Raw genomic sequence first — 24,547 nt, 5'->3', positions numbered from 1 at the left:
CCTGTCAGAGTCGTTTTCCACTTTCCTGTTTTCTGCTCCAGGAGGCAGGCCTGTCACTTACAGGTAAGGGTGACTGCTTGAGCTGAGTTATAAGAATTTCTTTCCCTGACAGTGCTCAGGTGTTGAAGTTCACCATAACAGGCTGGGTGCTGGGTTCATGACCATTATTATTGTTATTAGATTTCTAGGAAGTCCCCCCAGATTATACTCCTATCAGACTTCCTGCAGCTGTTGTTTTTCTTTCTTTCTGGGTGCTACTTATTTTGGTGTACACTTCATAATGAACAGCCATTTCATCTGTAAGGAACAGATGACTGTAGGAAATCTGTATATCCCTCTTATTTCTGTCAAGGAAATCTTTCACCGAGAACTATTTGATCATGTTAGTTGGGCAAAGGACTCCCAAATACTTGGATTTTTTGAGATTTCTTTGTAAATCTTGATGTCAGAGGCTCCTTTAAGGTATCCAGTAATTCACTGAATCAGGCAGATTGACATTTATTTCGATTTCTTAGGCCATAATAACTTGAGCATCCTACATTTTCACCTGGATTGATGACTGATTATGTGTCAACTGACTGTTTTGAGGTAGAAACAAAAATACAAGAGATTAAAGTTATTTTCCTCTTTATTTATTCTTAGTTGTTAAATTCAACCTAAGGTCAGTGCTTCCATGTACACATTAGAAGCAAAGCCAACCTAACACATCATTCGTTAAATTTTATTTTTTGCCAAGTCTCTTTTCTGTTCATCCTTGGGGGAAGAGATACTTCACTTTTTTGTTTGTGATTTCTATGAATTGAGAAAAGTAGTGCTGAATTTATAGAGTTGGGGACATTTAAACTGACCCACAGCCATTAACTCTTTGGTGGTAACTTTATAAATTTCATACAGACACATGTCTCTTAGCTCTTTGCTTCACAATCAAAGTGTCAAATTACCACCCATTACATGTCAAGTGTAACCAGTAACAGGATGTCCTAGCTACAGATCTATGAAACTGACTTGGATGTAGGTCAAAAGACTATAGAATCTCCCTTGCTAAATAAGTTAAATGATTACATTAGTATTTCTTCTCAGATGTTATTTTTAACTCATTTGAAACTATTTGCAGATAAAAACAGAGCTATCTTGAATGCTGATCACAATACGAAATATATAGAATTCACAGAATACACAACATTATTGATGATTTAACATTCAACAATCAGGGTGCTATGAATTTTACATTAAAATTTAATTATGTAGTAAAAAATAGAGTTGTTATAGCTAGAAAAAAATATTTTCAGAGGCAGCAGATACCCTTGGTGGAAATGGACAGTCCTACATAGGAAGAAAATCCAGGAAGTATGCAAAGTAGACACCAGGATACTAGGCATATATAATTTAATCAGAGATCACACAATATGACATAAAAACAGCAGTTGACTAGAATAATTATAATCTGCAACACGTGAAAACAGTTTAAAAAATGGATTAAGGTCGTACTCTCTGACAGTAGGCTTCTTGGAAATACAGATGTAGAATCAGACAGATTTGTGTCATCCCTGCTACCTTTCCTTGTCATCAGATTAACTTGAACCAATAGCTTGGTATGGATTCAAGCAGTAGACGTGTTGTTGATTAATTAACTAAGCCTTGTCTAGTGAGAGTGTTAACCTCATAGAGCCACAAATAACTAACTATTGATTGATATTTTGGTATTTTAGATGCAAAAGCACATTCTTCCTAATAACTGGAAATACAGCTTAAGACTTTTGTGGGACAGACCTATGATTGTCTGAAATGGTAACTTGTTAGGTATAATTCTCCTAATTAGTGACAAATGTGCATTTACACATCAGAGACTAGAATTTTAGAGATTAATCCTAGTGGAATTTTCAGGGAAATCTTGTCCAACTATATTTATGAAAGCAAGAATATATTGTTATTTTTTTTTTTCAGTTGGGTCTACTGACTGGCTTAAGCCGAGACTTTCTCCTTTTTCAGTCATGTAGTTACAAAAACTGTACATTACAAACAGTATAGAAACAAGCTGAAAAGAATGTGCCACACATCCTGGGTAATCATCTATATGCAGTTAAATTTACAGATACAAAAGAAAATACAGCCTACTCCCTTATAGTGCACAGTTATTGTTAGATACAATGTATCGCTAGTAAATGGTCATGGTCACCAACTCTAGTTGTCTCCAGCAGAGAGAATGAGAGCAAGATCCGTTCGGTACAGCTTCCCCCCATCTGATAAAGCCATTATGCTTTTCTTGTATGTTGGAATATTATTAATATCCAGATCCTGTATAGAATATAGATAGCATTGTTATCCAACTAAATATGGAAGTTAATTAACCACTGTCAAGTGATAAAATGTAGGATGAAAACTTCTTGTTACATCAATCCATTAAGAGGTAGATTAAATTCTTCCACAAATATGAATAATCGCAAGGTTGTTTAAAAATCTATTTATCACAGTTACACAGTTTCAGGCCAGTACCAAATCAGGTTAAGAATTGAATTCTACTTCTGCTGCTCTATAAATCTTTAAAGTAGATTTCCAGAAACGGATGTGTGGTGCTTCTAGATGGATCCTTATAGTCTGCTTAAAAAGTGAGTGGCATGGTAACTAGATTACCTGTTTATTCTTCTCACACAGATCCTTCAGTAAAGCATCCAATTCGTTTTCATCTATGTATCCATTGCCATCCTGAGGGAGCAGAAATAAACCAGTATACAACCCACTGCCCAATAACAGGGGGTGTAAGAAAACAGAAATAACTGATTCTTCAGAAAGTCTCCCCACTGCATACTTGGCAGATATTCCAACATCTTAATGTCAGACCCTCCAAATTCTTAATTGCTCCAAAGGCCCAAAATACATGTGAATTGCCTCTCATGCAACACCTTACATTTAAAAAACCCTTTGAACTTTCTGAAGTACTTTGACATATAAGGTCTCACTTTATGTTAACAGTATCCCTTCCTGTTGAAGTAATTAGGTTGTTGTTAAGTATGTTCATGTGAATATGGACCCTGAGGCCTGGGGAAGCTGTGTGACTAGACTGATGTCACACCAGGTAGTGGCAGAGCTGTGCCAGAGCCCACAGAGGAGTGATTTGATCCAGGAGTAGGGAAATTAGGAGAAAATAAAGGATGGTAACTACTGACATCACAAACAGCCTTTCCTCATATGCATGATGTTACCATCTATTATATGGGGAGGATTCTCCTGGATATTTTCAACTAACTTAATCCTCATCCCACCCTGGAAAGTGGGTATGATCTCCTGTTTACAAATGAGGAAACTGAGGGTTAGAGGAGCTTGGTATCTTATTCAAAGTCTCAAAATAGATCAATTGTAGCATGGGCCTTGAATCAAGAATCATCTAATTGGGAATACCATATGAGAAGATAGTATGACAAGAGTAAATTGGCTGAGAAATTTTAATAGCTCATGTTTCTTGTAATACGGACCTTGAGTTTTAGGGTTTCTTCCCCGTGAGCATTTTCCAGATTCTTCTAAACAACCAAATTATAGATAAGAAAGAACTTTTACCTGATCATATAACTCAAAAGCTTTATTGAACTCTTTCCCACACATTTTGACTCCCTGGATGATAGAGAAGAGAGCAAAGGTTAAAGTATTACTGTTCAATTTCATTGTGTTTCCCTTGGCAAATCTCCCACAGTCTAACTTTTCAAGGAAAATATTGTTTATGGTAGGGAAAAGAGAAATACCTGAAATTTAAGAAGAAAATTCTCCTGTACAGGTAGTAACCTTTTGAGAGAGAAACAATAATAGATTAGATTTTTTGGATAAGGATCAATTTATTATAATACCTGTGTACTTCTTAAACTTACCTGGCCATCTCAGTTAATTCCAGCTTCCCATCATTATTTGAATCAAATAATTTCAGCTGAAAGAGAGAACGTTTTTATTAAAACCACTGAAGAATGATTTATTGTAGGAAGGAGAAGAAAATTCAAAGTAAAGTATTTGGAGTTATCAATTACTCATATAGACAGTAAAATTCTAGAAACTAGCTTTTATTAAACTTCTAGTGCAAATTTTCAGTTCTATAAGTTGGGTCAATTGCCAAAGTTTATCAGGATAATATAGAATAGTCAAGGTAATAAAGATCTTAGCTAGATTATGGAATACCATAATTTATTTTTCTTGCAACTATGTGTATGTGTCAAGATGTGGGAGAGTTGGTGTCTGGCAGTGTAAAGTATATTCTAAAATCTTCCAAACAATAATATGAAAATAAATATTGGTCTCCCTCTTTTATAGCATAAATCACAAAGAGAAGCAATAGGCAGATAGTATGAACAAATTCTTAAGAGAACAGAATTTTTGACTAATTTTCAATTATTTTCCTTGGAGAGTAGATACCTCCTCACCATACTTACATTCACATCATACACCATCCAGATATAAATACACTCATACTCTTATTCAGGAAGCATGCGTGTTTTTAGAAAGTAGCAACTATTGTACATGGAGGGCCTATAGATGAGATATATTAAAATATATAAAGTTTGCAGGCTACATATGTGAAAAAGTAACATTATATTTGTTTTTTCAAAAAATATGATCGGGTCATAATGGTTATAGGTTTAGTGAAGTCTCTTTATGGAGAAAAAGAACAGTCTCTGGTTTGAAATGTTCTAAGAATGCTTTGTAGGAGGCATATTTTTTCAGTCTGATACTGACACATTTTATAAATTGTTGACCATAAGTTCTGATATCACCAAACTGTCTACCAAGACACTGGACACCTGAGCACACAATTTAGTGTCCATAGGGGACTATTTCCCTACATATATATTTAAATCTTAATTAGTACTTGATTAATTTGCCTCTCAGATTTGAACTGGTTTATGACATTGAATCAGATATGCCAGGCCAGTCCAACAGGGGGAAAACTCCCATCTGAGTAGTTTTTAAAAGACTGCTTCAAATTTCTACCTGAAAGGAGTTCTTACTTTAAATAGACATCCCATAAGGCTGGCACAAAACAGAAAATTGATAAATGTAGGTTATTGTCCATTTCCCATAAGCTATTCAGAGCTTAGAAGTACCCACTGTGACACATTTGTATGCTAGTGCTATGATAAATGGATTAAAGAAGATGCTTTCTTGCAATGAAAAATTTTTAATTTTGAAATTAAAGATTTGTCCTGCTTTATAATATCATTCTATAGTGAATAAGACAATAGTAGAGTTCTAGTGTTTTTTTTCCCCCTCTGCATAAAAGTAGGCTCACAGTTTAAAAGTAAACCTCATAACAGGTTTATATTCAAGCCTTGTATAAGATGACTTCCCAGGGTAACTAAAAAGCCTAATTCCTTTATCAATCTAATAGAACATAATTTTTATAATATGCACTATTGTGGGGGTATTTATGTAAATCTGTAAGGTAAGAATTCACTGTACCTTTACAGTACTGAAAGCATGTATAAATATATGTACTGATTTGGACAATTTAAAAATTTTTTCTGAATTTCAAAAATTATAATGTTGCCAAAATATTGACCCATAGCTGAATCAGTTTGGCAAAAACTTTTCCTCATAGTTCTAATGAGTCAAAATGAGTTCTATGAGCCAAAATGAGGAAACTACCTACTTGAAATTGATGAACTTCATGGGCATTGGATTATTCTATCTAGAACTTCATAAATTTGTTCGTTCCTAAAACATTAAGGGTCTATGTGTAAAGCAGTTCCCTTAGCTCTATTATCAACATTCTATAAGATATCTTGGTTACACTATTTATCATAGTATCAGGCTCAGGGTACATTTGGAACTCCTCACGCAAGCACCAAGACAGTATTCTAAAATACCCATTTTTTTTAGTCACTCAATGAATAAAGTAGTTGTAAGTTCTCTTTAAACTCTTAACAAAATTAATGATTTTGTGAGTCATGATAAAAACAAATTTAGAACCTTCAAAAAATGTTTTTAGTTATCTAATTTATGTATTTACAATGTAACTTACATGTGTGTAAATTATATAATTACACTGGCTTTGTAAGAAAAATGATCTTTTGATAGCTATAAATTACCTACCTCCACAAGAAAGGAAATGCTCATGTGTTGGGCCTTAAACCAATGATGACAGCACTCACTCGGCCTTACTTTTCAAGTGAAATGATACCTAAGTGCATGTGATGCCCACATGGTTTATTTATCTTATCCTTCATAGCCTTGAGAATTAACAAGAACATAGTAATATTTCATAGGTTCTTAGGTACTATCTCTCCAAGATCAGTCTTACCATTAGGTCTGTATACTCAGCTAGTTTTGTATCATCAACAGTCTTGTTTGCTTTTTCCAGCAGGTCCTTTAGAAAGTTCTGTTAAGAAAAAGAACACTCAGGTAAGTGTCTTAAGTACCTATCATCTATTTCCATTTCAGCCTGCCTTGAAATGGAATGTCCCGAGACTGCAAAGAAAGCCTCCTTTGGAGGATAGAACTGGGTGAGGAGAGGACCTCAGAAGGGAGACTATGCCATTTGGTTCACTTGGCATTCCAGCCACAATGCTGTCTCTAACAGGTAAGATATCTGCCTTTTACTGAGACCTGATCTGTTGTGGTCTATGTTGCACTGCTTTTATGACTCAATTAAATGTATATCTGGATTGTACACTGTGTAGGAACCTGAGTACAAGCTTGTATACCAGCCAGCCCAATGGGTGCATTTCTACATAATGATATCTTCATAAAAGCTCATATGGCTTTCCTGTAAGAAACACAAGGACCCCCCTCTCTGCCATTGTAACAGGAGTGAAAATTACTAGCAAGCCAGATGGAGAGCTACCTCTCATTTGAAGTGCATTTTCTGTGCTCACAAACTGTGAGGTTTATAGATTGTAGGAAGCTTGTTTCTCTGAAGGGCCAGTCACGTAGCTTTTGGGCTGAATGCAGTCCCAAACACCTTGGTTAGAAAGCTTCAGCTGGCTGTTCAGACTAAGACAGTTGGCCACAGATAATGTTCTCTAATCCTTGAAGGGTATGTGAATCATATTAAAATAGAGATTATTGTGGGAAGGATGAAAAAAGATCATTATTAATTTGACAGTTGGAGTTTAAGAGGGAGTTAAGTTTTTTTAAAGAGAAATAAATCAAAAGTTTTCCAAAAACCACATAAATGACAGTGTTAACACTTAGGCATATAATATTCATTTTGTCTAGAGCTGTTCATTTGTGACTCCTTTATTTTTTTCCAAAACTGAATTAATGCAGTTATGGAAAACTAAGCAGATACTGTGTTTGGATATATTGAAGAATTGGGTTTCTTTGGTTCTGCAGTGGTTTATCTTCTTCCCAAATGTACGAATTCTCCTGGGCTGGTTTAACTTTATTCTTTTTGAGGAAGGAGACCTTTTTCTTGGTTTGATTAAGTGCATTTTCATTTCAAGCATTCCATTTCAAATCCAAAGTGAAGCATGGAAAATTCAAAGTTATGTATTGGGGGTGAATTTTATTTTTGAGCCTTATGAGTCTTTTGTCAGAGATTAATTGGGTTAAAAAGCTTCATCAGAGACTAAAATGGTGGTCACAAAAATAGCCTGGGAGAAACCTGGGGCCGCTGAGATTCAAAGTCGTGTCTGAGAGCAACTGATGTTTTACTCTATTATGGATCTTAAAATTAGCTTTCTTGAAAGATCCATTAAAAAAAGAATACCAACTTATCTTCAAAATTCCCCAGAGAGGAGGACTTCTATTTAGAATTTCTTTTTGAGAATAAAATGTAGAACAAAGAAGGTCAGTATTAGAAATGAGCTAAGGTTTTCATGATGAACTTGAAATGATTTTTAAAAGATTGGGTTTTTTGTCCTATAGAATAAAGACACAATAGCTTAACTGTTACCTAGTGAGCTCTAGGTTGTTGTGCAGCAAGTCTGTATAAAATATAATGTTTTCACGTTAGAAATGTTTATATTTGCAAGAGGCTGCTGTTGACTGTGTTTGAGCAATTTTACAGTGGTGCAAATGTCCTAGTTCCATCTCTAAAATTGTCTGTGACTCAAGCCATGTTAAACCATGGCAAGGAAACTGAATTTGATATTCCTATTTCCACACTTGACAAGAATCATTATCAGATAGTTTAGATTCTTTCATGAGCAGCTAGGTAAATTTGAGAAATCGAATCTCTCTAAATTTCTGTTTCTCTGTATAATGGAAATGATAATACCTGTCTTGCAGGTTTTCTGAGAGGATTAAATCTTAAAATACATTTCAAGCACCTAATACTATACCTGCCACATAAGTATATTAATTTGCCTCCTGTTTAGTTACTCTCTATCCTGGAGATTGACAAAATAGGGTCTCTGGACTGAGAAATCTTGGGGTCGATTTAAGGAAATGACAGAAAGAATGTTGCCATACTTCTGAAAGACTACTAAATTACCGAGTTAATGAGTAATACAATATATTGTGCCATGTGTATCTCACAAAATCTTTCATATACAGAATTGCACTCGAGCTTCACAGTAAATCGGAGTGAAAGCTATTATTATCCCCATTTAAAAGAAGACAAAAGCAGACGCAATAATTTGATTTTAGATCTCTTTGGCTTCTCCTTCATATCTTTTCCTCCCCCACCAGCTCTTCTGTACATCTGGGAGAGATGAATTGACAAATTCGTTTTCAAAGTTACAATTTTTCAGAAGTTTGATTACAGTAGGACTTTGTTGTTGTTTTTGTTGAGAGGCAGGAGGTTTTATGGAATGGGTAGGGAACCTGGAGGCAGAGGAGTTTGGGTTTAAACATTGCAGCCCAGCATCGTCTTTCTGTGTGGCCTCACTATATCATTAAACTCTTAATCTTTTTCCTCATGAAGGTAGTAGTGATTTCCGAACACACATGAAGATTAGATAAAATAATGTGCATACATATTGTAGGTGCCCAACAATTGTTTGTCTTTCTCTTGAGAGAGAAATCTGTTTATATTCGTTTAATTTATAAAATAAAATGGCAAATTTCAATGAAAAGGAGCATCTTATTTGGCTTAGAATATTATTGTTCTATCTGTCTATCTAGTATAACAACTTGTTTATATCACAGAAAATGCTAATTTTTTTGCATTCCTGAATAGAATTTGAAGAAGTACTTGATGTCTCCTTTTTAATCTGGTACTTCATTAACGATGTGGAAGAGTGGGTGAAAATGTGCCATTGCTCAATGTAAGTTTCTTTCGTGGGAAGTTTTTTAAAAAGTTAGTGTTCATAATTCTATTCAAGAGAAAAAAAATAAACAGGTTTTTATTTGCTTACCTTAAGTTCCTCAGTTTCTATGAAGCCACTGTGATCAGTATCATATTTTCTCCATGTCTGTAAGTAATTTTGGATAAGGAAAACCAAACACATTAAAAAATACACAACAATTTTCCTACACTAAGTAACTTTCTGAAGACCTCACTCATGGACAGAGCTCTATTTTACCTTCATGAATTCCTCACAGGACTTGAGCTGCTGGCATCGGAAGAGCAGCAGGAAGTTCTCTTCTGTGGGTAATACATGAGCCAACTGAAAAAGATTTATAAAGTTGTAAGGGAAGCAAGCCTTATCATTACTTCCTGCTTGGTTTTCTTGTATATATTTATTAGAAGAAGTTTTATTGCCCAGAAAACCAGGAGAGGAAAAACGTTAGGACTGACCTTCCCTTTCTAATACTTTGTTCCCACAGAGAACCATTGTCTTTTCTAATGCATGGGTGCCCCTGAGTGATGGGGCTGCCTGGTCAGTGAGGTGGCTGCAGCAGGGGTGTTCAGAAAGCTCAGATAACACAGGTCTGACCACTCCTTATCTGCTGGACATCCAAGTAGATTCATCCCAGAGGCTTGAACCCTTCATCTTTTCCGTACCACAGAGCACTGTGCTCTTGTCAGGGTGCACCGAATGTGGTATGTGTAGAGAGATACATGACACAGAGAAGCAAAGAAACTATGAAAAATGCGAGGGAGGGTAAAGGAAGGAAGGAAAAAAATGCATCCCCAGATCTGAGGAGAAAGCCTAAGAGACGCAGGGAAGATAAACTGAAGACGGGGCACCTGGGTGACTCAGCTGGTTAAAAGTCTACCTTTAGCTCAGGTCATGATCCCAGAGTCCTGGGATCACACCGGTGTCAGGCTCCCTGCTCAGTGGGGAGTCCACCCCTTCCTCTCCCTTTCCCTCTGCCACCCCCCCCAAATAAATAAATAAAATATATTTTTTAAAAAAGGATAAACTGAAGACTATTATAAGGCAGTGGAAAGAGAGATGGAAAAGACAATACACGATGAAGAGTGAAAATGGAACAGTAATAGGAAGAAACAGTTCTGAAATTGTTGGTTTTAGCGAAGAGGATGTCCACTTCAGATCCAGGGCTTGGGTTTCTGACCCTATTTCATGATTTTACAACCTGTCTCCTTAGATCTCATTTTATAACTTTAGAACCCTCCTCCTCCTCCTTCTTTTTTTTTTTTTTTTTTTTTTTTAAAGGGCTCCAGATCCCATTTTAAGATGACTGTAATCTGTTATGTGCAGGAGGGAGGGAGCTGGATTGATGGCCTCACTGCAGGCATGGGTTCTATTCCTGGCTCAGCTGCTAATTAGCTGTGGTCCCCAGCAACTCCCTCAGCCACTACTGGAACTTAGTACCTTCATCACTAAAATAAGGAGTTATGAAGTAGAAACCAATGTCTCTTAAATGTACTGGATTCAAAATGACCTGAGACTCTGTTAGAATCACTACATCTTTACCATTAAAGAATGAAACTACACATACAATGTTTCACCTAATTTCCTTGAAGTTCAGGCATGGACCCTCATCCCTGGACTTTAGACCAAGCACCTTTGGTATGGATCAACCTTAAGTTCCATATCCGTTTCAAAATTTCTACCAAATTATAGGAAAATCTATCTCCCCATACCCCTTTAAGTTCAGTATCTGTTCCAAAATTTCTACCAAATTATAGGAAAATCTATCTCCCCATGTCCCTTTAAAAAAATGTATCTTTTCAAATTTATGTGCAAGTCCTTTAACTTGTTTTTATGTCTTTAAAATAATACCTCAAATTAGATCCATTCAGCTTATAGACATTACATATTGGAGGTGAAACTAAGGAATGGAGCCATATATCTTATTAGAATGTTAATATGACTCCTCAGAAGACCATTTCTTATTTTGAAACAAAGGTCACTCATATAGTCGTGCATTTACATAAGCATTCATTTGGGAAATAGGTAATAGCTAATGCCAATTCTTTTAGTTATCAGTATGTAACTTGTCAGATACCACTTTGTAAGCTGTTGTTGGACCATCCCTTTCCGGAGGGCAGGGACCGTGCTTTGTCTGAATCTCCTATATGCCTAGGGTGGTCCTCTGTGTATTATATGCCTGACCTAAACGCTGGGGATTGGTTGATAATTTGGCTTCATTAAAAATACCTTCTTAACATGATCTGTAGTATTTGTTTTTACTATATTCATTGTAATTTTCTATATTGCTTGAATTTTAATAGCTGTATTTTCACCGAAATGTAACTTTTCTTAAAAAAAAATTAAAAGAATGAACTAGTAAGTAACTACTAAGTGTAAAATAAGGGAAAATTTAACCATCTTTGTGTCAAAAATTAAAGTTTGTATGACTGGCATAAAATTTAGAGGTCTCTAGAATGTCAAATATAGAATGTCAAATATAGAGATGGTAAAATTGTTCTGCATATATAGTAAAAATGTGTATTTCTTTTCCCATGCCATTTTGGTCCTCCTCGGTTTCATTTATTTAAAGGTAATACAGACTATATCTGCATGCACATTTTGAATCTATTAGTTTGAACTGTTAATGTTAAACTGAATATACAGTCATCCTATTTTAATCATTAGAAATGCATCTCAAACTTGTAAAAGATTATAATGAAACAAGCTAACCATTAAAAGAGAAACAATGAATATGTTTGGATAGGATGTAACTGTAGTGAACATATATCATCTTTTTAAAGGTGTGTTTCACCTTTGGTCCTTCTGTTGATGCTTCCATCAATGTACTGGGAATCAGTGTTCAAATTTCAGAGCTGGGTGCAGTAACTCTCCAGCACTAGTGTCCTAGAGCATTTCTACAAAGTCGGAGAGGTCTTTTGTTGAAGGTGTCAAGTAAGGCAGCTTTATTCTCAGATTTGCTAAGTCTCTGCTGTCCACGGAAATATTCAGTATTGCCTGATCCAAGGTTACTGGTAATTTCTTAATCCCTGGGCTGCTTGACTGTTCCTTTATGAACTCGCAATACTTCGTTATGGTTTGGAAAAGAGGGAAGAATATCAAGGCAATAATGAGAAGGCATTATATATATGGCATTATAATGCCATAATCATATTATAATATGATTATAACCAGAATTCCTCAGAGCTTCAGGTGTGAGCACTGGCACTTGTCACTGAGAGTGGGGAAGTAAAAGTTGCTTGTCTCTCCTAGATATATGAAAAATACACACATCTTGAGGATTGGGTCTGTGTCTTATTACTGTTTCTTTGCCCAGCACCTGCAAAAATGTCAGTAAATACCTTATTGAATTTATGAATGAAGGCAATGGACTATGGCCTAGGGTCAGCATAAGCTCCTAAAGTTCCTTTGGAGATAATTCAAATAACTTATTACTGAATTGTGGATAGATTTGGGGTGGATATTGTGATCCTCTACCCAGAGGTTCCTTTAAAAGGTGCTGGGAGTGTTACTTTGGGAGAGCATCTGGGGTGCCTTTGGGAAATTATCTAGACTGAAGAGAGCTGCCTTCCCAAGGATACTGTGTCCTATGACTGATCCACGTGAAGAGAAAAAGGCACAGCCCTGTCACTTAATTTGGGACTTCTGTGAGGAGCTGTTACAGCTTTCAAGTCTGCTGTAGGGTCAAATGAAGCCTCTACTATACAGTCTGAGACTATATCATGGACCACTGTCTCCCTCTGCCCAGTCCTGCTCTTTTTATTTCCCCTCAACAGGTACTGGTCCTAAGAGCACCTCCTAATAAATTTACTTATTGCTCATTTTCGACTTATATCTGCTTCCCAGGGAACTGAACACACAGGGTTTTACACTTCAGTTGAACACTGAACACACAGGGTTTTTACACTTTTGTTCTATTCCTAGGCATGATGTAGAACCCTCATATTATGTCTTGGAGTAGGCTGGAATTCTTTGCTGTAGCTCATCTAGCTATGATTCAGAACCTACTAGGCACTGTGCTAGATACTGGGGATTCATAGTCACTGTGGGTAAGAACCTTATAAGGAAGGAGATAATTTTAAAACATTATTCCCACAATTTCAAAAAAGGAGATGTAGTGATAAATTTCCAGTATTAGTTACAAAGAGAGCACACACAATGGGCAATTTTACTAAAAATATAAGTGACCGAGTTACATAAGTCAAAGCACACATGAAGCATAATTCTTAAAGACATTGGTGGTGCATGTTAACCTCCTTCAACACGTATTAACAGAGCATTCACTTCTTCCATTTGGAAACCAGAGAACTCTTCTTCCTAGGCAATTAAGTGATTCCAAGAAATTTGGAAAGCAAATAATCTTACATAAATTTCAGGCCAGTTGGGTTTAATAATTTAAATATGAAAAATTATATAAGAAGTTGTTAAAAGTCTTGATCTTCAGAAGAATGGTGTAGATTTTCAGTTTTTTAAAAAACGATTGCAACTACTACAGTGTGCCAGGTTGACGTATTTGTTTGACCTGCTTTCTCACATTTGATGTTGGGACTTATATATCGTCCCTCTTTACAAAGAAACAGGCAGAGAGGATAAATGAATTGCTCTCATTTAGTGTGAACCAGATTTGAAAAATCCGACCATCTGACTTTCTTGACTTTTGAAGCCTTTGGACCATATGACTTTCTTGACTTTTGAAGCCTTTGTCTTTAACCATCACACTCCATTAAAATCTCCACTCAAAAACCTTTTCCTAATCATTGAAAATTATTTATTTGGAGGGAAGTTTTTCATCTGATTTCACTGTTCATAATTTCCCCAAATTCTGAGGTGAAAAAGTAGTCTGCTATGAAAAATTACATTCACTATAGCTAAACTTACATGCTCAAATCCTACTGTGGAAGAAAAGAGGGAAAATAGTGTCTGCCTCCCTGGGAGAGATGTTACAGTTTTAGGATTAAAATAGCTTTTAGATCTTTTTTTTTTTTTTTTTCAGTGTATGCACTGACCTGGACAAAAAAAAAAAAAACAAAACTGAAGAGGATGGTAGTTTCCCACACGTTGCCCAAGGGATTAGGTGAAAAACTTAAAAAGCTGATATCCTGGGGCGCCTGGGTGGCTCAGTGGGTTAAAGCCTCTGCCTTCGGCTCAGGTCATGATCTCAGCGTCCTGGGATCAAGCCCCGCATGGGGCTCTCTGCTCAGCAGGGAGCCTGCTTCCTCCTCTCTCTCTGCCTGCCTCTCTGCCTACTTGTGATCTCTGTCTGTCAAATAAATAAATAAAATCTTAAAAAAAAAAAAAAAAAGCTGATATCCTACTAAGGGAGATATCTGTACTTACTAGAAATTTCTTCTCTGGCACTTATATTATCTGCTGAGTCATTCAGTCTTCCTTTCTAATTATTTTAACCAGCCTTCCCCGCAATAAAGCTATTAGCCTGAATAAATTTAGAACATTTTTTGACTGTCATGGTGTTTGTAAAAGTATCTCAGAATTTCAGTGCTCCTGTTTTGAGTTCATATTAACAATCTCTTTATAAATGAACTGTATTTGTGTGAATTTTAAAATCTAAAGACATGAAATTTTAAAAGTTCAGAAGAACGACATCTATAAACTACCCTTCATTTTAGGTATTTCTGGATAGCAAAAGTACGTTGTTTGCAAGATCAGTCCATTTCAGGATAGAACACTGAAAATTAATCATTATATTTTCTGATCTTTTGGACAATGCATTTCAATTAAAGTCAAATTCCTTTAGCTCATTTCCAATAGGAAAGCAGACTACCATATGAATATCATTTGGTTTGCCTTAATTAGATTTTTGAGGATCCCATCTGTATGCCTATTAAATATATAGGAACAACTAATGTCTTTCCCCTTTGAGTGATAAAGTGACATTATCTTGATGTGACTAGGTAGATTATCATAAATTTTGGAAAACGTGGGGTTTCCCATTCCATCATGGCTGGCTGAAGTGTGTGTATTTGTGCCCCATGTTATATATAGGATTTCTTAGCAAGTGATATATGTTCAGTTGGGGGGAAAAAAAAAGATGAACTTCATTTTATTCCAATTCCTAGTGGACACGCGAGGATGTGTTATAAATTTGGGCATTCCCACTATTCTTCTCCTCATTTATGGTACATAATCTCTAACTTTCAATTTCTTGTTTCCAATGATTTCCAGAACCTCTCTTTACTCTCTTCACTCCTACTTACCCACTCTAGACCTAATCAACATGCCTATGAACTCCTGCAGTGATCATTCTTTCTGCTCTCCCATTCTAATGCTCTTCTCTCCAACTAATCCCCATTCTACCCGTCCTCTTGCATGTGGCTGATAACTCAGATTAATGAAAAGAATTCTAGAATCATGGTCAGATCTAGGCTTGCATACACATGTTGTCCCTCCCTGCCACTGGGACCGTGAATACCACATTTAAGCTGTCTGGGTTTCAGTTTCTTCATCCTTAAAATGAGGAGTTTTGGCTAGTTTTCCCCAGGAGTCCCATCAGGCAAAAAATTCTGTGTCTTGGGATAGTTAGTTAAGTGAGACACATAAGAATTTATTCGAAAGTTTTTCTCCCTTTAAACTCTGTCTTCTTCAGCTGTTCTGTAAGTTTTGCCCAAATCATGTTTCAAATGTTTTGACTAGATAACTGCTCTATATTTCATGCATCCTGTTCAACCGAGCTAAACATAAAGCCTTTCCCTAAATAATCAACCAACTGAAGCTTGGAACTATCTTTTAATGCAGAAGATGCACAGATTATTTATTATTTAAAAAAAGTAGAGTGGTTTAGAGGAACACGACTGGGTTCTGGCTGTTTCACCATTTATTTCCTATTTTTTCTTTGGTCAAATTCTATCGAAGCCACAGATTCCCCAACTATAAAATAGGTCCTTATACTATATATTAGGCTTCCTTTATTTTGTCACAAGGATCAAATGAGAGAATGCATTTTAGAAATTGTATATTGTCATACTAATGTAAATTTTCTTACTGTGATTACTATAAAATTTCTCAATTCTTCATTTTACTCTCCATTACCTCTTTATCCTCGTCTATTACCTATCTTTCCTCACACATAAAACTTTTCTATAATAGTTTATTATCTCAAACTTCTAGAGAAATTTCTTTCCTCAAACTTCTAGGACAAACTTCTAGTGGCCCCCAGGCTCTCCTTCAAATATGGCTTCAAATTATAATTCGTGAGTGGTGATACTCTATCATGTATAGTAAAACCTGGATTCAAAACAGATTCATCGAGGCCTTTTAAAAGTGTGAAATGTGTGAATTGGATCATGATTTTTTTATACTATTGTTAATTTACTCTCACTGAAGAAATTAAGTAAAATAAATAGCTGAGACCATTGGAGTCCTTTAAGGTGAAGTATGTTAAATATCAGATGATGGTCCGTCCTCTACTGGAATTATAAAATATGCCAAGCTTTGAAATAACCACATCTATAATTTCACTGATTTTAAATTTTCCAATTCACTTTGAATAGATTTACCTCATCTCATTTATGGTCTTTCAAAAGTTATTTTCTTTTCCTTAATGATTTCATACCTTGATTAGTTTACATCTATATCAATCTGTAAGTCTCAGTACCGTGAATTTATCTATTTATATTGTAATGAGTTATACAAAGGCAAAGGGGAAAGTGTATACTCCAGGGAAATGTTTTAATTACAAAGGTAATAATAGTATGTCCTTTCTTAACTCCTTTTGTAGGTAGCTGCTTAAAAATAAGCATTTCACATTGAATGACAGATGTCCTGTAAAATCAATTAATTGAAAGCCAAGTTAATTCTCTGCATCGAAGGTAAATTATGACTACATGTTGTTGACAGCCAGACTACATCACAATCTAATACAGTAAGAATATTATAATAATATAATTATACTTTTGATTTGACATATTTTAAAATATCACCTATTAATTTTTCTGGACAAAGCTGTCCATTCAATTTCTCTAATAGGTTGCAGAGATCGAGAAGCTGAGACACCAGAGCTTCAGAAAGTACAAGTAAGGAAAACAACAGCTCTTGCACAAATCTGAGAATGCTGAAGAGCTGATGCATAGTCAAAGTCTGGCTTCCTTGACTCATAAACAAAATTTGTCCTCCATAGGAATAGTCCTCATCAGAAGATAGGATTTGACACCCACAATTTTATCTTTTAGAGACTCAGAAGAAATCCTTACCTATAACACATCATAAAATATTCATTAACTTTAGTTCTTTGTTTTTACTAAGGTCAACTGCCAATCTAAAATAGAATTTCAGGAACCAGGATGCAGCTTTCTGCCATTGTCATAGTGATTACAAATACACAGAAAACTGTATGCTGTTAAATAAGAAATACCAATGAACCATGTACTTGGTTGGTGTTCTATCCAAGTGAGGAAGGGTAATGTAATGACAAAGGTATTTGTCCAGGTGTCTGGGACCTGGGCTTCTAATTGTACCGATGCCAGCAAACAGGCACATAACCAAAGGCAAATCATTTCACCTCTCCACATTTTGGTTTCATAATGTATTATATTTAGGCTCTGGATTAGACAAACTCTAAGGTCTCTTTCTTTCTGAGCATTTTGATTTTATAATTTTGAATAGAAGATAACATTTTACTTAGGCAAAATAAGCCTCTCCAAATTGATCTTGTCATATCCTGTCTGAGTTGGATTCAAGTACAAAATAAAGCTCGTTTATTAAAAATATATCAGAAAAATACTAAGTTCCTTACCTCTACAATTCCTATTTTTCCATCATCTCTCTGCCCATACTGATCCACGAAGGTTTTCATCTCTGGTGATAACTCCTAAAATTATATCAAAAAGTAAGAAGTTTATTTAAAAAAACTACCAATTATGCTTCTGATATGTTAATAACTTCTGCAAAGAAAAACTGGAATTGAAACCATTTAGAATTATGCACACTGATGAACTATTCTCATGAAAACTGAAGATATAACTGATACACAATATTTACTGGTTTCAAATGAAAGGGCTACTATTATCATTTCTGAATCAATTACTGATTTATCTTTAGTTTTGAGAATATGCTATCCTTTGAAAATGTAGTCAGAATTACTGAGTTCCTAACTGTTAGTGAATTTAAATATAATGTACTTTAAACATTGCTTCCTTCAGGAAATATTCTTGTTCCAACTAATTGCCCTATAACATTTTCCTTATTTTAACACGTTTATCCATGGGAAGTAATAATAGGTGTTTTCAGTTTGGACAAGCAAGAAATGTGAATGTTGAAGAGTGCCTCACATTGTCACTCTTCAATGTTTCTAGTATCTTCAGGTTCCCAACACAGAAATGGCATTTACTGATTAAATACATTGAACAATTAAATTAAAAAAATTAGATAAAAAAATGACTTTACCAATTTGTACTTTCATTAGAGACAGACAATTTTGATGATCTTATTGAAAGCTATTGGTTATATGTTCAGGATCTTTGCCTCCCAGAATAACTTAGAGAGTAATTTTCCAGTGTTTCCATTTTTTCCTGAAATGTTTTCTCTCCCATGTATTTTAGTACAAGAAGATATGTTTAAGAGGGACAAAGTGAATGCTTTCATCTCATTTGAATTATTTTGTCCAATCTATTCTATTGCTTACATAATCTCTTCACATATTGACAGATTAGAGGGCTATGAACTGTAAACTAGTGATCTGAATATAGAACTAGTATTCAGGAAGTTGAATTTATACCCTTGGGTCTCCAACATAGCCCATTTTAGATAGCCCTGTTGCATCAACTGAAGCCAATTTAAAATAGGTCAGCCTTTACTAATATCCTATTCTATGTCCTTGGGAAAGTATATTAAGGTCTCAGTTTTTATCATAACAAGATGATGGTATTATCTAGCCCATGAGTTTGCTTTAGGGATATGTAGGTTAATATAGTTAATATAGTTCATTCATATTGAAGCTGAATATCATTACTACTAGTTATTGCAGAATTCTTTTTGAACCAAAGTAAATATTTTTAGTAGAACTGAAGTAACAAATGGTAATCAAGCAATTTAATTATAAAGTAGTCTTTGAAACAAAACTCTCCTATGGTTTAATTATAATTTGCATTTATTAAATTTTATTACAGCAGTAAGAGAAGGAAGGAATTCATCCCTTGGCATTAGTGGGATCTTCAGTTTTGTTTTTGGCACATACCTTAAGGTAAACAAAAACAAATAATTTGATTTTAAATCTCAAAAATCACATAGTACCACTAGTTTAACTAGCAGACATGACATTTAGTTTGTGAACTTCTTGGGTGGTAATTATGTCAAAATCTAGGTTTTAGAGAGTACAAAATGTAATGACAATGATAATAAAATCAAGCTTCATAAAATGCAAATTTAAAGACAAAATACCATGTTTAGTATAAAAGGGTAGTTTTGAAAATATTTTGGGTTTTTATATTTCATTAATGTTATATTCAGTTGGAGTGCCTGGGTGGCTCATTGGTTAAACATCTGCCTTCTTTACTTAGATCATGATCCCAGGGTCCTGGGACAGAGTCCCATGGCTGACTCACTGCTCAAGGGAGCCTGCTTCACCCTCTCCCTCTGCCAGTCCTCCTGCTTGTGCTCTCTCTCTCTCCCTTTCTTTCAAATAAAAAAATGTTATATTCACTTATAATTAGTGAAATTTTTAAAATTTCACAGTAATAATATGACAACCCAAATAGTGCTTCCATTAATATAATGAAATTTATTATCCTGTGGCCAGAAATGAAAAGAAACCTGGTTTTTAAGATTAGTCTTTATGTTCTACAAAAAAAGAAGAAAGAGTTTACTACAATGAGGCCAGTAGTATAGGGATGTATTTGTCCAGTACATGAACCTCTCAGTCTCAGTCTAGATCTCAATTTAGATTTTAACTATCCAAAGCCTATACACATAACCCAGAAAAATACTCAACAATCAACATATTAAGCAACTTGATATAATCTCATACCTGTGCTCAAGTCTGCTGTTTTTGGATTAATACCTAATAATTAGAATTTCCAATAGCTTAAAATTGGAGCCCGGACAGTAGAAAAAAACCTTTAAATCTTTAGAACTCTAACATGAAGTTATTCGTTTACAAAACAATACAAATATTTAAATGGGAAAAGAAAAATCTCAAAAAATATAGTTTCTAGATATCTGAATTTCTAAATTGAAAATAAATCACAATATTAAAATTCTAAAAAAATAAAAATATAATCATTTAGCTACTAGAAGTGTCTTTCAGTATTTTAATTTGAAACTATATGGCAAGTAAGATTATTCCAAACAGATATTTTAAATGAAATAAGGAATTGTTTTTGCTTTATTAGTCAAAAATATATAGAACTATAATATTACATTAATTTATTTATGATAATATATAAGGAGGGGAGGGTGTAGAGACAGTGTATAAAATGTTTCCCATTTTATTTGATCCTTGCAGGTTTATATAATATTAAATCTGGGTAAAACAATCCCCAGAGTGTTATCTGGTTTTAAATCCATTCGGTCCATGATTTTAGCAACTGATAGTTCTGTAATAAATTATAATACATTTTAGAGTCCTCTGGTAGTTTTTTGAATATGTTGTACATAGATGTGTATTACACAATTTTCAATTTAGATAGAAAAAAAGTAACTCTGTTAGTAACATATTTATAAAATATCTATACATACGTCAGTGCTTAAGGTGATCTGCTAAAGATTACATACATCTATGTTTTCCTCTAAAGACATAAAAGTTATATATAATATGTAATGTAAAATCTCTAGCCAGTAGTTAAAAGGCCCAAATCATTAACCTCTAACTAGCCCAAATCCAACAGTCTTCTGAAATGTAGTCTTACATAAACCCCAGTATACTAGTAAAATTCTTGTCCTATTTTCCTCTGTACAGTCATCCCATCTATGTTCTAAACCCAGGTATACTTTATTTTTATGCCAAGAACATCTTAACAGGTAAATTTAAGCCTACAGGAAGTTATTCATAATTGGTAAGAATTGTCATTTATTTAATTACCTAATGGCTTAAATTACAAATATACCTTGCTTTCACGACCCCATTAGTTGTTTTCAATCAGAGTATAGCTTTGCTTTTTAAAAACATATGAAATTCTTAAAATTGTTTTACTTTTTACATCTCTGACTTTTGGGTTTCTCCCTCTTAACAGAAATGAATATCTTTCTTGTTCTTGCTCATTATTATCTTACAAATTGTCCAACTTTCCCCCAGTGAGAAAGGTCAAGATAGAACATTTTCTTATCTGTCCAACAATATCAAACCTCAAAATAAGTAGCAATAAAACAAGAGATCCATAATCTGCAGATCTGTTTCCTGACCACCAAGGGGCAGAAATGTATTTCTCCGACCCCCCCCCCACGCCCCCACTTCTCACGCAGTTAAAGAGAAGTTAAAAATTACCTTGTAGAACTCTCCATGGAAGAGGAGGTGATCTGCTAAAAGATCTCATGCACCCACACTTTTAAGCATTATTAAAGCAAGCACAAGTATAGAATCTATATTTTAAAAGCTCTGATTTCATAGTGTAAGGTTTTTCCCTTTAGGGGATCTCTTTCTCTCCCCTTTTCAACCCCCCCCCCCCCCCCACACACACACAGTTTGGAAAGGTGCTTTTCCTCTCCTTTCTCAAATCAATAAATCTGCATTCCCTGGAAACCACTTGATCTCCGATGGCTCATTATGAAAACTTTAGGATATTTATGTCTTAAGGTTGAAGGTCTTTTTCCTTGGCTGCAAACTTAAACCTACCAATCCAGCTTTCTTCCTTGCTTGCTGGAGTTCCTGAATCAAGTTCTGCAGCTCCTTTCCTTCCAGGTAGCCACTTCCTGAAAAGACAAAGAGGCACCCAGGTATCAGACACCTCATTCTGAGTTTCTTCCCCTTTCAATTTCCATAACAGCTATAGTTCTGGCCACCTGCAAAGCTCTCTCGCCTGTACATTGATTAACTCTGAAACGATGCGGAAAGGGTAGCGCAGCCCTCTCCTTGTGTCAAAGTTTGGACCCTCTAAAGGAAAAGAAGGATCATACAGATGTTAAGTATAGCCAGAGAAACTTTAGGGTGTGGTGTCCCCTTATCTCTGCTCGTTCTCTCTCCCTTTCCTCCTCCCCCGCCTTCCTACTATTAGCATTCTTGGAGAGAAAAAGTTGAAGATTTTGGGCTAACATAGAAAAACACATATAAACTTTCAAGTTGATGGTTTGAGAGGAAGCGGGAGAGACAAGATCAGGGAGGTGGGGGAAGAAGTAAAGAAACGAGAGAAAATAGGATTAGGAGGCTCAAGGGAGGGGAAAAGGATGGAAAAGGGCAGGGACATGGGGTCTTCAAACAGTTAAAAAGAGAGGAGATAATCACCGTCTGCGTCGAAATGAAGCCAGATCTCGAAAAACTGTGAGGCTGTGATCAGAGATGATTGCAGGTGGGATTCTGCCATTGTACAGCCGAGTGTGTGCGTGTATGAGTATGCGTGTGTGTGTCAGTGCGAGTGTGGGGTGAGCAAAAACCTCAGCGTGTGTGTGTGTGTGTGTGTGTGTGTGTGTATGTTTGCGTGTGTGAAAGAGATCTGCGGAGGAAGACGGGGGCGGGCGCTGCCGGGAGCTGTCCTCGGTGCTGCTCTTCTCAGGCGGTCTTCCCGAGTTCTCTCTCCACACCCCGCACCCAGTTCTCAGTATTTATCCTGACAGCGGAGCTGGGCCACGCCTCCTCCTGCCTCCCATTCCTCATTCCCGCCTCTAGCTCGCATCAACCTTTTTCCCCTCCCAGTTTTCTCCTCTCCTCGCAGGAAAGCTTGCTGGAGCAGGAGTTTTAGAGTGTAGGAAGCAGCAGGTGGTGGGAGATCCTTAGCTCAGAGACTGAAGCCTGAAAACAGACACTCTTTCCCCCACATTCTCCTAATCCGTAAACGATCTTCGTTCCTGAATATTATAGTGAAATAACTTAAAGAGGTTTTGATTTTCAGATGCAAGGGGAAAGCTGATAAACAATACAACCATACAAATGGGGTGTGTGTGAGAGAGAGAGGGAGAAGAAAGGAGACTTCTCTGAGACATTTTGGTATTTGAACAAAGTCAAGTATTGGCAAGTATTAGGTTACTTTGATTAATGCGTACAATTAATTTATTGCTATCAACCACTCTATTTTGTACTGGAGCGTCATCCTAGGAATGTTTCTTAAGGTGGTTTAAATGAACAAGCCCTGCCAACATGATGAAGTAGTATTATGTGGGTTTTTTTTTCCAACGTGAAGTAGACTTATAACTGGAAAGTGATAAAATTATAAAATCTTAAAATGTTAGAGAAAGAAGTGATCTTAGAAATAGTATGGTTTACTTCTATGAGCTTAGAAAGAACAAGCCCAGACAAAGAGAAACCAAGATTCTGGTCTAAGTTTATACCTAGGTGAGTTATTGACCCAGCTAACACCCTATTCGGAGGCCTTAACACGTATATCTCTTCTTTCCACGCCAAGTTGTATTTGTTGAAGATTTTTTCCGGAACTGGAAGTGACCATCGGAGTTGGAAAAAAGAAAAACCTACCTAACTGAATACATGTTACATTTTTAATATGTGATAAGTGTAGATAATTTATGAAATAAATACTACTAAAGTGTTTGGTTTTGAATCTTTTGAGATCTTGAGGTCCTCTAAAGGCATACCCTAAGTATCTGATTTACAATGGTACAAAAACAAAATGGAGGAACAAGAGAACATCCAAATGCAGCCAATGTAGACTTAAAGTGAATTAAAGTGAGTTTACCAAGCTCTATTTTTTTTAACCTTCTGTAATTAAGTATGAGAACCCTCAAATTTGTGTTTCTTGGGCTACAACTCTACCCAGTAGTGGATTCATGGAATATTTTATGTGGATTCTTTTCAGAGACCCATCATTTGAAAGTTGATCTCTTTCAATAAACTTCTCAATGAAGTTCTCTCTTCTATAATACTTGGCAGTACACAAATTATTTTCATTTTAGTTACTTTATCTGATTCTCACTTTTAGTGACTTAGAGTGTTATGTGGAGCAATACTATTATAATTTTACACAAGATGAAAATAACTATTCTTGGAGTAAATAGGGTACATTAAATGCTCAGTTATTTGTATTTGTATTCATCCAATGAACTTTTATTAATACTTACTATGTCAAGCACTCTGCTGGACATTGGAAACCAAAAGACATGGTGGCTGCCTTCTTGAAGCTTAGACCTATGGGGATATGGTTACATGCATACAGATGACTGTATGCATGTACATACAGATATAATAGAAGAATGCATAAGTTAATATGCCTGCATAAGCCTCCTTGTTTTTC

At 35.6% G+C, this 24,547-nt stretch overlaps 1 protein-coding gene across 1 annotated transcript; it reads right to left on the bottom strand.

Moving 5' to 3' along the window:
- Positions 1–615: 615 nt before the first annotated feature.
- On the bottom strand, positions 616–22,899 carry CALB1 (calbindin 1). The gene is made up of 11 exons (XM_045991247.1): positions 22,591–22,899; positions 21,985–22,061; positions 17,953–18,027; positions 9,447–9,530; positions 9,279–9,335; positions 6,278–6,355; positions 3,858–3,913; positions 3,735–3,774; positions 3,553–3,606; positions 2,632–2,703; positions 616–2,295 (listed from the first exon to the last, which is right to left on the bottom strand). The coding sequence occupies exons 1-11, from the start codon at positions 22,667–22,669 to the stop codon at positions 2,182–2,184; spliced, it is 786 nt and encodes a 261-aa protein (XP_045847203.1). The 5' UTR covers positions 22,670–22,899; the 3' UTR covers positions 616–2,181.
- Between the last annotated feature and the right edge of the window lie 1,648 nt (positions 22,900–24,547).

This window comes from Meles meles, chromosome 1, assembly GCF_922984935.1.
Source record: "Meles meles chromosome 1, mMelMel3.1 paternal haplotype, whole genome shotgun sequence".
Classification (NCBI taxonomy): domain Eukaryota; kingdom Metazoa; phylum Chordata; class Mammalia; order Carnivora; family Mustelidae; genus Meles; species Meles meles.
The sequence above is the reverse complement of the archived record's forward strand: the minus strand, read 5'-3'. Positions and strand labels throughout refer to the sequence as shown.